General features: G+C 38.0%; 1 protein-coding gene across 1 annotated transcript; it reads right to left on the bottom strand.

Moving 5' to 3' along the window:
• Window positions 1-11,177: 11,177 nt before the first annotated feature.
• Window positions 11,178-11,764, bottom strand: LOC131825985 (keratin-associated protein 13-2-like). The gene has a single exon (XM_059165284.1). It carries the CDS (start codon window positions 11,703-11,705, stop codon window positions 11,178-11,180), a length of 528 nt encoding a protein of 175 aa, XP_059021267.1. The 5' UTR covers window positions 11,706-11,764.
• Window positions 11,765-12,970: the final 1,206 nt, after the last annotated feature.

Genomic DNA, 12,970 nt, shown 5'->3' on the forward strand with positions numbered 1-12,970 from the left:
GCTTACATGCTCATCCTGTTGCTGAAACATTCTTGACAGCTGACTTCAATATTCTTCTACACCACAATTTGCGTAAGAGCAAGGTGTATGGTCTAACTTCAAAGAACTAGAATAGCACTATTATAAATATGCTGACTAGTATTTTGTAGGTAAAAGCCAGCTAACAGTTTTGCCTTGGATTTCAGATGATGGTTGTATACACAAAGCAGTGGGTCATCATTGCTGGTTTAATTTGTGATTCTTAGGGTCATTTATAGGATGCTGAGATATAGCTCTCTTCTTTCCTCCGAGGTTATGGTACTATATTTTGTTGTGATTCCTTTCTCAGTCATTCCTAACGTGGCTTGCATAATATAAAGCATGTACTTATGTTCAGTAACAACTAATGTGTGTGACAGAAATGGTTCATAAAAGACAAAGGTCACTCTATGATCATGATACTCCATGAGAATTAAATGAGTTTTATGGAAAAATAATTCTGCTTGGCCCTCTTTACCAGCTGGATGAATATGGAATGTCTCATATAAGTGGACTTAAATTATATTAGCAAAGAAAATGGAAATTTCAGCCCAAATACTTTAAAAAAGTAATCTACCATCAAATTTACAGTGTGTAAATTTTTAATAGCCCCTTAGGGGCTGTGTTTATAAGCAGTAAAACAAATACCAAATTATTTTCCTCAAGCACACTGAAAATTGCTGAACAAATAACTTCCAGAGTGATGTTATAGATATCACATCCTCATGTTATGTGAGTGTGGTTATTACATCTAAAGATCCCTGATTAACCTTGATAGAAGAATGTGGTGGCTTAAAGACCAGACAAGCTCCAGTGAAGACCAGGAGTCAAAGGCAAAGATGTAAGACTACCCAGAGGGGGCACAGTATAAAAGAAATATATATATTTTTAAGATGAATAGAAAAAAACATTATAAGGCAATTCTGAGCTAGGTTGTAACCAGGATTAAACATATTATCAATATATTATGTGTGTATGCATATATATATATACATATATATATGCACCTGGATGACTCAGTTGGTAGAGTGGTTGCCTTTGGCTCAGGTCATGATCCTGGAATCCTAGGATCAAGACCTGCTTTGGGATTCCTGCGCAGTGAGGAGTCTGCTTTTCTCTCTGCTCCTCACCTCCCTTTTGTCTTCTATCTCACTCTCTCTGTCTCAGATAAAAATTTCATATATATACATATATACACACATATATATATAATTCTTTATATAATATATATATATATATATATATATATATATAGAGAGAGAGAGAATATATATATTTAGAATATATATTCTAAAGGTATTGGGTTAGAATATATTTATTTGTATTTCTCTGTTGTTTGGGAAGGAATACACTATTGTGTACTTTAGTGGATATTTAAAATGTTTAGGTATTGAGAGAATAGATATTTGGTTTTAGACTACATAAAAGATGTGATGGGGTTGCCTGGGAAGCTCAGTGACTTAATGTTCTCACTTAGGTCATGATCCCAGTGTCCTACTCAGGGGGGGATCTTCTCCCTCTCCCGCTACCCCTCCTCCTGCCTGTGATCATTTCCTCTCTCTCTCTCTCTAGCTCTCTCTTTATCAAATAAATAAAAATCTTAAAAAAAAAAAAAAAGAATGCAATGTTTATGGCTCACGCAACCAGACATTTAGGTCAATGGCCCCACATGCATTGATTTAGGGGATATAAGTTCTATACATTTATAGTCTAAATAATAGTTAACATTTATAGAGTGCTTTCTATATCCAAGGAACTCTTTTACTTGCTTTGGCTATCTTATCATCCATTTCTCATTGTAAACTTGTGATATAAATACTATCATTATCTCTTTTTCACATTAAAGGAAATTGAATTTTTGAGAGGTCCTGCAGTATGTACAAAAGAAGTAGCCAATACATGTTAGCATCGTGGATTCAAATATTCATGGTGTTTCCTCAGGAGTCACATGCTAAGGACACTTTAACTGGGTTCCCTCTTACAGCAAACAAACTAATGCCCAAGTGAAAAAAAGTGTGATTATCTAAATGCTCAAATGTTCTAAGAAATGATTCTGAAGCACAAAATCTCAGACTTTCTAGGTGGAAAAACCAAAGTGGAGATCCCAAATGTGGCATTCTGATGACCAAGCAATCCCGTTGCCTGGAGGGTGGTACAGATTGTCATGTCAGTTGGTTAATGGATAGGAAAGCCCAGCCTCCTCTGTACTGACTCCGTACCTACCATCAGAAGGAGCTATCCTGGTTCTAATTGCATTTGGTAAAGAAGGGGTTTCTGGTAATAATCAAGTCCTGACTTCTAAACAGGCCCCACCATTCAGAAGTCAAATGCCCATTGATAGGCAGGAACTCTGGAGACAGTGTCAGATTTACATGGTTTCAGCATCTTGAAGACAATGTGTCTTCATTCTGTACCCATGTTGGCAAAACTTCAAAGTTCAACGGGCAAAGATACTAATGTATGTTGCTCATTCATTTTGAGTTTCAAGACTATTAGTAATTTTTTGTTTGGCATTTCCCAAAGAATCATTAATAGAATAATGGCTGAAATTATTACCCTGAAGAAGAGGTTCTGGTGGGCTAATGGGTGCCAGGTGGCTCGTTCTTTCCATATTCATGTTTGTCAGACTTTTCAGTGACTCTCATCACATTCTGCAGTGACTTACAGGGGTTTATCCAAAATAGTATCCCAGCAGGTAAGGACTCTATTAAGGAAGGCTTGCACATGTTTGCCTGTTTTACTCTGACCCTGCACAGCTAAGGGTAAAGATTTAAGCAAGGCAATATATTAAATCAGTCACCAGTAAGCTGGAACACAAAACTGGTATTTCTCCATACTAGAAAAAACAACCACTGTTTTGCTTCTGCTTGAAATAGCAATGTCCTTTGCATACATTTTGGGATCCCAGTAGTGCAGAACAAAGTCCATTCTGTGCTGCTCTCACTTGCCAAGAGACAATTAATATGTGAACATTAATTGCCATGCATCCAACAACTGCATCGTAGAGCAAGGGGAATATACTCAGAACGAAGATGTCCGAATCACAGTACCTTCGATAAATTAAAAATCTCCTACTGCATATTACATAATTCTCATATATATCCCTCATAATCGTCCTGTGAATGAACTAATATTATTTCCATTTTTCATATAAAAAGAGTGTAGTGTTATGTTAAGTCATGTGTTAAGAATTTTTTTAAACTTTATAAAGCCAAAAAAGTGAGACTGGGTCTGTCTGTCTCCAGATAATCCATTACTCACTCTTACCTTCCATATCTGTTAAGCCACGATATGAAGCTACAAATGCCAAAGACCAATGCATGATGCAGTTGAGGTACAGTTTTATTACAACATCTTTCGTCACTTAAAACCCCTCAGAAGATCGAATTAAAATGGAGGTGATAGGAGACAATCTCCGGCAAAGTGTTACACCACGTCCAGAAGGTACAGAGCAGGAAAGTAAAAAGTAAATCATTTTAAAATTCACAACCATATTCTTTCCCTTCGAGAATTTGAAAATGAAAAACCGAAAAGAATTCCCTTGTATCGCAGGCTTGCGATACAAAAGCCTTCCCCTCCATGTGTTGACAATCGATTAGGAGAACATTTCCACATCATTCTCCCAGAAGGGAGTTTGCAGCTCCCAAGGCCGTGCTAAATGTGGTTTGACTGTTTGTTTTTCCTGTTTTACCTAGCACAATAATGGACCATGAGAAATCACCCTAAAATTGTTGAAGCTAAAGCATTTTTCAAATTTGGCTTATAAGCTAGAGAAGATGAACAATCAATGACACATCTTCACCTTGTGGTATCCATAGGACACAGAAAGTGAAGTTCTCTGGAATCAATTTTATAGTCAAGACATTAACCTCTGTGGTCATTTGCCCAGCAGGAAGAGTAAGCTGTTAAAAACACAGAATCAGCCACTATTCACTATTTTTATGATTTTGAGTGTGATAACAGCTTCCCTTTCAATTACATGACTGGGATTATTTTGCTGGTAAAGTACCAAAAAGAGAATGTACGTCAAAAAATAAATTTAGATGTTTTCCATTTGCAAAAATTCTCCAAAAAAAGGACAATACCTTGTTGCCTGGAGTATAGATTTGACTAAAACTGATTTTAACTAAAAATTATAATATTATCTGTTCTAAAGAACTTGGGAAAACTTACGGGGTGTCGCTGTCAACTCCATCATGGACAGGGGACAGGGGAGTGGTTAGGACTGTAATCTTCTTTTTTTTGAAAATTCACAATATCCTTAATCATATTTTAAAACTCTGAAAGGGGAAAAATGCAAACCTGATTAACTTGGTTAGTCCTATATTCATCACATAAATATAAATTTATATCTAATCTATTATATGTCCCTTAAGACTAGTGTTCCAAGAGATAAATATTGGGAAGTGAGGCTTTAGTCATTTGGAGTAGAGGAACTCTAGTGATTCCATCAAGAAGCAAAATGGAGATTGATGAGAAATCTTACAAATTCTGAAATAGACACCTGGTGAACACAGAAGAAAAGTACAACCTTGGTTAATTTCTAATCCTTTGACTTAATTCTCAAACTGCATATCTACCCATAGCAAATAAAGAGCTTCCATGCATCAATGATGGCTGCATCTTGTCACTTTAACTCACAGACATTCGCATGACCCTATGAATCTTCCAGAAATTCCCATTATGAACCTCATATCACATCTTATCAATCAATAGTCTACTTATATTTTTCGCATATGGTTAACTTTCATTTAGCTGGGTTTTTGGTGTTGTTATTGTTTTCAAATAATCATAGACTCACAGCAAGTTGCAAAAATTACACATAGAATCCTTCAATAGTGATCACCCAGTTTCCTTCAATAGTGATGACTTAATTAACTGTGTTACAGTGTCAAGATCAGGAAATTGACATTAGCTCGAAGCTGTCAGACTACAACCATGTTCAGTTTTACCAATTTAAACATGCACACACGTGTGTGTGTGTGTTTGTATAATTGCGTGTAATTTTATCCCATGCATAGACTTGCATAACCACTGTTGCCATCAAGATGGAGAACTAGTCCAACAATGGCTAACTTCTTCACGTTAGGGGAAAAAAAAAGGTAATAAATCTGAAATATGGACCCCGTGTTGTGGCTATTATATTTATATAATATTATTCAATTTAATTACATCTGAGGTTTTAAAAGAGTGAGGCTTGTTTTTCCTAAGCAATGATGTCAAACAGTGGTGTGACAATTGAGGTGAGGTGATGGGAGGGGCAGGGAAGAAAGAAGGACCAAGTCAAAATATCCCACCACTTGGTGCCTGGGTGGCTCAGTGGGTTAAGCCTCTGCCTTCCACTCAGGCCATGATCTCAGGACTCATGATCCCAGGGTCTTGGGGTTGAGCTCTGCCCAAGGTCCTGGAATGGAGCCCCATGTCCTATTGGGCTCCCTGCTTAGCAGGAATTCTTTTTCTCCTTCTGCCCCTCCTCCCCCTCTTGTGTTCTCTCTCTCTCTTTCTCTCAAATAAATAAATAAATAAAATCTTTACCCCCTCCCCAAAAATCACACCCCTATGTAATATCCCTTTTCCTCAAGTCACAAGTAGACACAGTGCCATTAGAAAAGCATAAATTGAAAGATAGAGTAGATCTTTCCATGTAATAGTGTATATAATTTCCTTTTCTTATTTTCTATATTAAGAAAAAAATGTGGTTCACATGTATTACATGTTTTAAAATGTTTTACAATTAACGTTTCTGATTTCAAATACTGTTGTCAGAAGTCTTGAAAGACTGAATTAGGGGACCTGGGACTGAATTACTCTGTGGCCTGTCTTGCACACCTTTCAGGGTACCTGCACTTTTTATTGCTTTTGATCTGTTTTGTTGTAGAAAATTGATAATAATAATGAAATGATTCTTGTCCATAGAAATGAAAATGATTTCTATCCAGTGCCGTTGATCTTTCACCCATAGAGTGACCACTTTGCATCGATCTTTGTAAATTCATTTCAGCATTTCTGACAGTCTACATAACTGTATCCCTTGACTTCTCCTTCAAGCCACTTGTACCTTTCCAATGGCCCTTTCACTTATTAATGGTTTCAATAAGATATTTCATGTGGTTTTTTTTTTCTTTTTGTGTACTTGAGAATCATGATTCTACTATTTGAAAAGTTATCTCAATATTATTACATTTTATATTGCATCCCATTTTACCTATTAGCCTTCTGTCCCACGCTTTTCTGGCCACAAAGAAGAATCCAAACTGTAGTGGGGCATTAAGAGCCCATCCCCACAACACACTATTATCATATAATATGAATACGTCTATAACGCTGAAAGAAATCTTAGAGATCACAGATTATAAAGGACTATCTCATTTTGCATGTATGGAAGACAATACACAGAGAAGGAGGTGATGGATATAAGATCAAAGTCTGGTTAATAAGAGAATCAGCACCAGAACCCAACTCTCAACATATTTTTTATTTGCTCTATTTCCCAGTTGATAGTGTCATAAAAGGAAAAAGAAATTACAAGATTTCAAAAGCCTAGTCTACTGATAGTAATCCTACATATAGCAACATTTTTCTAAGTTGGAAATTTAGTGTCTATTTAACAAAAAGATCAATATTTCTTTAAAACCTAGAATATCCAAAAGATATACCAGACCACACACACTAATGAAAAATAATAGAGTGCACAATCTTGGTTCCAGTAAGTTAAATCTCTACAATCTCATTTTTCTTCATTATTTTATACTTGCTTAAAGGATATACTTCATTGCAAAGGATAGGCCTTGAAATGTAACATTACTAAGATTTAATAATTTTTAATGGGTGAATCAAATGGAAGGAGTGATGGGCAAAGGCTATTTTTCTCTAGGTAGATGGTTGCTTATCCAATCTCTAGGTGTATCTTAGGACAGATACAGTTTATCTGGGAAAAGGTCACAGTCCAATAAGGAAATATTCATTATTTGACAATCATAATTGTGTAGCGAGGGCTCAACATCACCAGAAGCTTGTGTAGTCTGTGCGTGGAAAATATGATCATGCAGCAGTTTGATGAGTAATTTATATAGAGAGACTGGTTGGCAAAATATCCAAACAATTTACAGAAGCAGATAGGTTGGGTGGCAGAAACAGGGCCCACAACCGAGAAGTAGCAATTATTATGTCCCTAGACCCAAGACTCGATGTCAGCAAGGTGGTGGGGCCTGCAGAAAGCAACAGATCTTGGCTGGCATGCATGTGACCATCAACATACATGGTAATTAGAGAGTAGATGTGAACACATTCTAGGACTGGGGCTTGGGTGTATGAATGGAAACCCGGGGGGTATCCTTTAAGAAGGTAGTCCCTTGCACAACTCTGATGGTGAGTGTACCCTTAAGAATGTGATGCCACAGTAATGCAAATCAGTGGGATGAGAACAGACACAGCAGAACACTAGGAAATCAGACAACCCCTAAGGGTTCAGTGAGGGAAACTCCCAAAGCAACAGTAGGTAAGGTGCAGTGAGAAGTATGATTTCCTGTTGAATAGCTGCATAAAGTATTTTGAACTTGAGAAACAATTCACGTTTCCTTAATTCTGAGTGCAATGTCTCTGTAGTTATAGTCCACATCTCGGAACTCTACCCTGTGTGTGTTAGCATTTTATTAGATTGTTAATTGCAACTGAATGAGTCCCCAGTCACAGAAATAAGCACATTAATTTTGATTCCCAAGAATAACAGGAGCCCAAAGAACCATTCCCATGTATCAAATATGAAGGTTCTTTTTTATCAGTGATGTCTCGTCACTCCAGACACAGGCTCAGGCTTTCTTTCTCAAGCACTGGTGTGGCTACTGTCTCTATTTCTGGATCTGTAGTGTTGCACCAGCTCACTTTTTATTATTATGTAATATCTTACCTTCTTGTGCCCAGATTTCAGAGTTTAATAAAAAGAGCCTGCCACTTTCCTCCTTGAACCCCGCACAATATTCTTCCAGGTGATTATGCCATTGCTTATGCAGTTACCTCTCTTGAGGCTCCCTTGCCACCCCCTTAAACCCACCCCTCACACCAACATAATGGGAGGAAGTTTGTCTCTTCCACTACGTGTGAATTAGCTCTTAATAGACCAAAGTCTTTGTCTTTTCTGAGTTCCCAGCATTCTTCACAAAAGAGCTGTAATGCAAACTTCAAATTCCAAGTATATTTAGTGAGCTGAATTCAGAGCAAGGAGCTGATGTCATCTAATGTAGTAAGGGCATTAGAAGTGGGGTACTTACGAATGAGCAGACTTAGCTTGAGAGGTAAGTGTCCCTCTTCTCTCTTAGCTTCTTCCTAGCCAACGACAGAGCCTTGCCTACCATTATACCTTGTCTCCATTCATCCAGAAAACCAATGTTAGCTGGTGCCCAGACTCAACAGGGCACCAGAAGGTGGATGTGGAAAAAAGCAGGGTGCCCATAAGAGGTGAAAAATCAAAGAGAGAGGCAGGTCAGGAGGGAAGGAAAGAGAAAGAGATGGAAATAATGGAAATATGAGAGAGAAAGATGGAGATATGAGGGGAAGAGAGAGAGAGAGAAAGATGGAGCAGTGGAGAGAGAGATATGGAGATATAAGTGTTAGAGAGATGGAGATATGGGGAACAGACCGAGAAGAAAAGCAGAGGGCTGAGAGAAGAGAAGGGGAAACTAGCAGTGATGAGATACTGAGAAAATCACAAGGCAAAGAATGAAGGGTGCAAAGGGTATTCATCATGCCTGCTCCCTGAAATCTGAATGTTCCTGCTCTATTGAGAAGAGCTTGCATATTAAAAGTATACAGATGTATTTATTTCCTCTCCCCTCCTTACCTTTCTGTTTCAATTTGTGGCCATTCACCTCAAAGATTCCATTATAGTGGGGGGAAAATCTCCAAGTCATTCCAGAACTAGATCCTCTGTGTCACTGGATCCTTCCATCGTGGGGTTGTTCTCAGTTTTAAACATTATCTGTACTCATCACTTTTGTGGAGCCTCATGCCTTCCTTGATTGAAAGTAGAATCACGTTTGCTGACTCTGTCCCCAGGACTTGCTCACTGGCCATACTACTGTGACCCTCTTAGTTTGCTTTCCCAAATGTTTTCTTTAATCTACATTTTATTCATTTACATTACTTTAGGAAGGAAATAGTAGTTTGCTCTCACTGCTAATGGTCATAGAGTCATAGAATCTTTTTATCTTACTAATAAAATTTTTAAGTGTTTCTTCACACCATAGTCTGTACCATGAGTAAGTCTGCACCTAGCTGGCACATTTTTATTAATTATAACTCTTTGAATGTGAGTGACAGAAATCTTACTTTAATTATTTTAATTAGTTTAAACCAAAAGAAGACTTTATTGGCCCATATAATCAAAGTACATGAAGGGCTAGTAAAGCTGGCTTAAGGGATGATGGAAACCAGAGACTCCTGTGTCACCAGCAACTTCTATGTCTCTATTCCTCTATTTTCTGTCTCTTGGGCACCTTTCTGTGCACAGAAAACTGGGCTCCCATGCAACCACGCTTAGTCCATGATTGTCTTGGATATAAGAGAAAAGGAACAGGGCACCTGGGTGGCTTAGTCAGTTAAGTGGCTGCCTTCAGCTCAGGTCATGATCCCAGAGTCCTGGGATCGAGCCCCACGTTGGGCTCTCTGCTCAGTGGAGAGCCTGCTTCTCCCTCTTGCTCTGCCTACTTGTACTCTCTATCTCTGTGTCAAATAAATAAATAAACCTTTAAAAAAAGAGAGAGAAAAGGAGCCCTCTTCTCTCAGCTTCAATTAGAAAAAGCTTGAGGAAAATGTGTTAGGGAAGACAAATCAATAAACACTCATGACGCATAATTAGAGTACGTGGTAAATATCTGTTGGTGATTTCTCCCACTCATGATCAGTTGTCACTAAATATGTTATGAAAAAGTTTTAACTGAATTGTAATGCTACATTTAGCCTCTGAAACAAAAACTTAATCATATTAAAAATAAACACAGAGGGTATTCTGCCTCAGATCTGTGTAGTATCCTACAAGGATATGTCTGCTTTTCACTACCACTACTGAGTAGTGGGTCCCAAGGATACCTGCATGGGTTATAAGATTCAGAACATGGAAAGTTATCTAATCTTACCTCCAATTGAAAGGCAGAAGTCACTAAGACAAACAAACATGGGATTTATTCATCTTCTACTTGTTGAGAAACTGAATAGCTTCAAAGTACCTGTGTCATAATAATTATGTAAATTTACAATTCACAAATTTATATTTCTTTATAATAAGCCAAAATATTTCTCCCTATAACTCTTTCTATTCCTCACAGTTTTAAACTTTTAAGACTCTGTTTATCTGTCTCTCTCTTCCACACACACACAAACACACACACTGAATAATCCATATTTCTATATATTTAAAGACAATCATCATGTCCTATAACCCCTAACACTTCATATTTTCACTTTTTCATGTCAGTATATCAGATTTATTCAATAATTTGTATATTTTTAAAATGCTTTTTCACCCGGTTAACATCACAAGATAAATTCTAATTCAATACTGTTTTAAAAATGTAAACTGAAAACCAAATAAACATAAGATGTTCAAAACTAGATAAGCATACTGGAAACATGATAAGAATGTTGACTTTATATGGGCCTACTCTCAATAATAAAAACCCTAACAGCTTTGGAAAACATGCACACTTAATAGCTCTCAGTTAGTAAACTGCCCGGAGAATTTCACCATACACTGGGCCTGACACCATTTCCTAAGAAAATCCAAACCTATTTCCTAAAGAAAGTATTCTGAGGGTCTGGAGCCCCAAAGATAGATCGCAAATCAGACTTTGAAAATCAATAAGAACAATGAGAACATTCCAGATGCAAGAGTAAATGTGTTTATTAGGTCAAGCAAAACTGAACTTCCATACATTTTATAAGAAGAATTTATGTAATTCTTAGTCAATTGTTCAAAATTACAGGCACACACTTAATATTTTCATCATTTGTTAAGTTCACTGAAGGAACTAGTCTATGAGCTGATACCTAATGCCAGACAGAGGGTGAAGAGCTGGCGATAAGAAGCATTAGCTGACATTACTGAGAACACTACAGTAGCAGCTCTATGTAGAGACTGTAACATTTTACTCTAAGTGTCTGGAAACTCAACAAGTTGGTCTACAGAAGGCTGATCTATAGGTTGGCCTGTAACAAGAAGACTGGCAGCTCCTAGAAGCCAAGTTGGTTGGATCCCAGAATCTGGATCCATAGCCCAGTGAAGGGAAGCCACAGACTCCATAACTCATGGATCTGGAGCCCTGGGATCCACAAGCCAGTGAGTAGCAGCTTCTAGATCCATAGCTCAGGGAATGGCAGCTGCTGGACCCAATGCCCACAGACCCAGAGCAAGTCGTCTGGCAGGGATTGCAGAGTGTGGAGGTCCTCGGACTGTTGCAGGATGTCTGGCAAGGAATGGACACCATGCAGGATGTCTGGCAGCTGGTGGGCTCACAGCAGTTCTCCTGACAGCCACTAGCAGGGGAGGAACTCAGCTGACAGGTGCTGGGAGAGCAGGAGTCAGTGCGGTAGACCAGGTTGCTGGGGCAAGAAGAGCCACAGGAGGAGTTTGCATAGCGCATGTACCCCCCAAAGGAGCTGGAGGAGACATTTCCAGAGCAGCAGCTGTAGGACATGTTGGCAGGAGATGTAAGTTCAGCTGAGTGACCGTGAGGAGATGCTCTGAGTTTCAATGCCATAGTCTGGACTCCAGGTTATATATACTCTTAGAAATGGGTGTGTCATCGTCCAGATGCTCCCTCCTCCTCGCTCGTCACTTTATGCGAGAATGCCTCACTAGGTTATTGCCTAACTCTAATTTATCACATCTTCACATAGTTAATTGTGCTTCAATCATTCTAATACACCTCGGAAGAAGCTACTCAGTTTCTTTCCCAAGGAATTCTCTATGAATTGACCTTTGAAGTTATACATCATCACATTTCCAATACCCTTCCTCTTTTTATCTATGTGGGCCTTGAGTCCTTATCACACCAAATGGACTTGCATAAACTTTTTCTTCACTTCTGCAAGGCTATCAGGAGCATCAGTGTTTACTATTCAAAATACTTTTTCCTTTTCGTCATAAGCATATAACAATGGATTTCTCCAAAATCTAACTATACTCAGGAGACTCAACAATCTATCAATCAAACCTTTTACTGATATGTATTATTGACTTTCTTCTATCTTGAGCTCACCACTGGAATTAAGGGATATGGATATCATCCTTGCTGACCATGCCAGTGGACTTCTTTAAAGGGAATGGAAGCCTAAATCTCTTCCTTAAAGGATGCTCTTCTAGAGACAAATCTTAAGAGACTCTTAATCTCAGGAAACAAACTGAGGGTTGCTGGGGAGGGGAGGGGAGTGGGAGGGATCGGGTGGCTGGGTGATGGGCATTGGGGAGGGTATGTGCTATGGTGAGAAAAAAAATTAAAATTAAAAAATAAAAAATAAATTAAAAAGAAGAAAATTACTCAAATAACTTCACAAATCTCCTAACTTGGATTCTGTTTAAAGTAATAGCTTTATACAACATAAATACATTTTAACTATCAAAAGAGCAAAAAATAAATAAATAAATAAATAATAAAAACAATAAACACAACCCTTTGGGTGAGACTTTAAGCAGAAGTGTTTGCTGGAACTGAGTTTCTGCGTGTATTTTCTGAGAAGCCTATGTTGCTGTAGGCATCTTCTCTGCTTTATCCTAACCCAACTCACAGTTTTGTTTTGCTTTTTGTTTTGTTTTGTTTTGCCTTATTTCTTGGTGAAGGGACATATTCCTAGTTCTGCTTACTAATTTATATCGGGAATTAACACCAAACATTTTCTGAAGCAGCTAACTTGAAGTATTAGAGCTACATGGGTCTTTAATATCTGTGGCGAACCCACACAT

The sequence above is a fragment of the Mustela lutreola genome, chromosome 2 (genome assembly GCF_030435805.1).
Source record: "Mustela lutreola isolate mMusLut2 chromosome 2, mMusLut2.pri, whole genome shotgun sequence".
In the NCBI taxonomy this organism is placed as follows: Eukaryota; Metazoa; Chordata; class Mammalia; order Carnivora; family Mustelidae; genus Mustela; species Mustela lutreola.

Bases quoted from the DNA above. Each gene is read 5' to 3' on its own strand.
- LOC131825985 (XM_059165284.1), bottom strand. From the start codon at position 11,705: ATGTCCTACAGCTGCTGCTCTGGAAATGTCTCCTCCAGCTCCTTTGGG.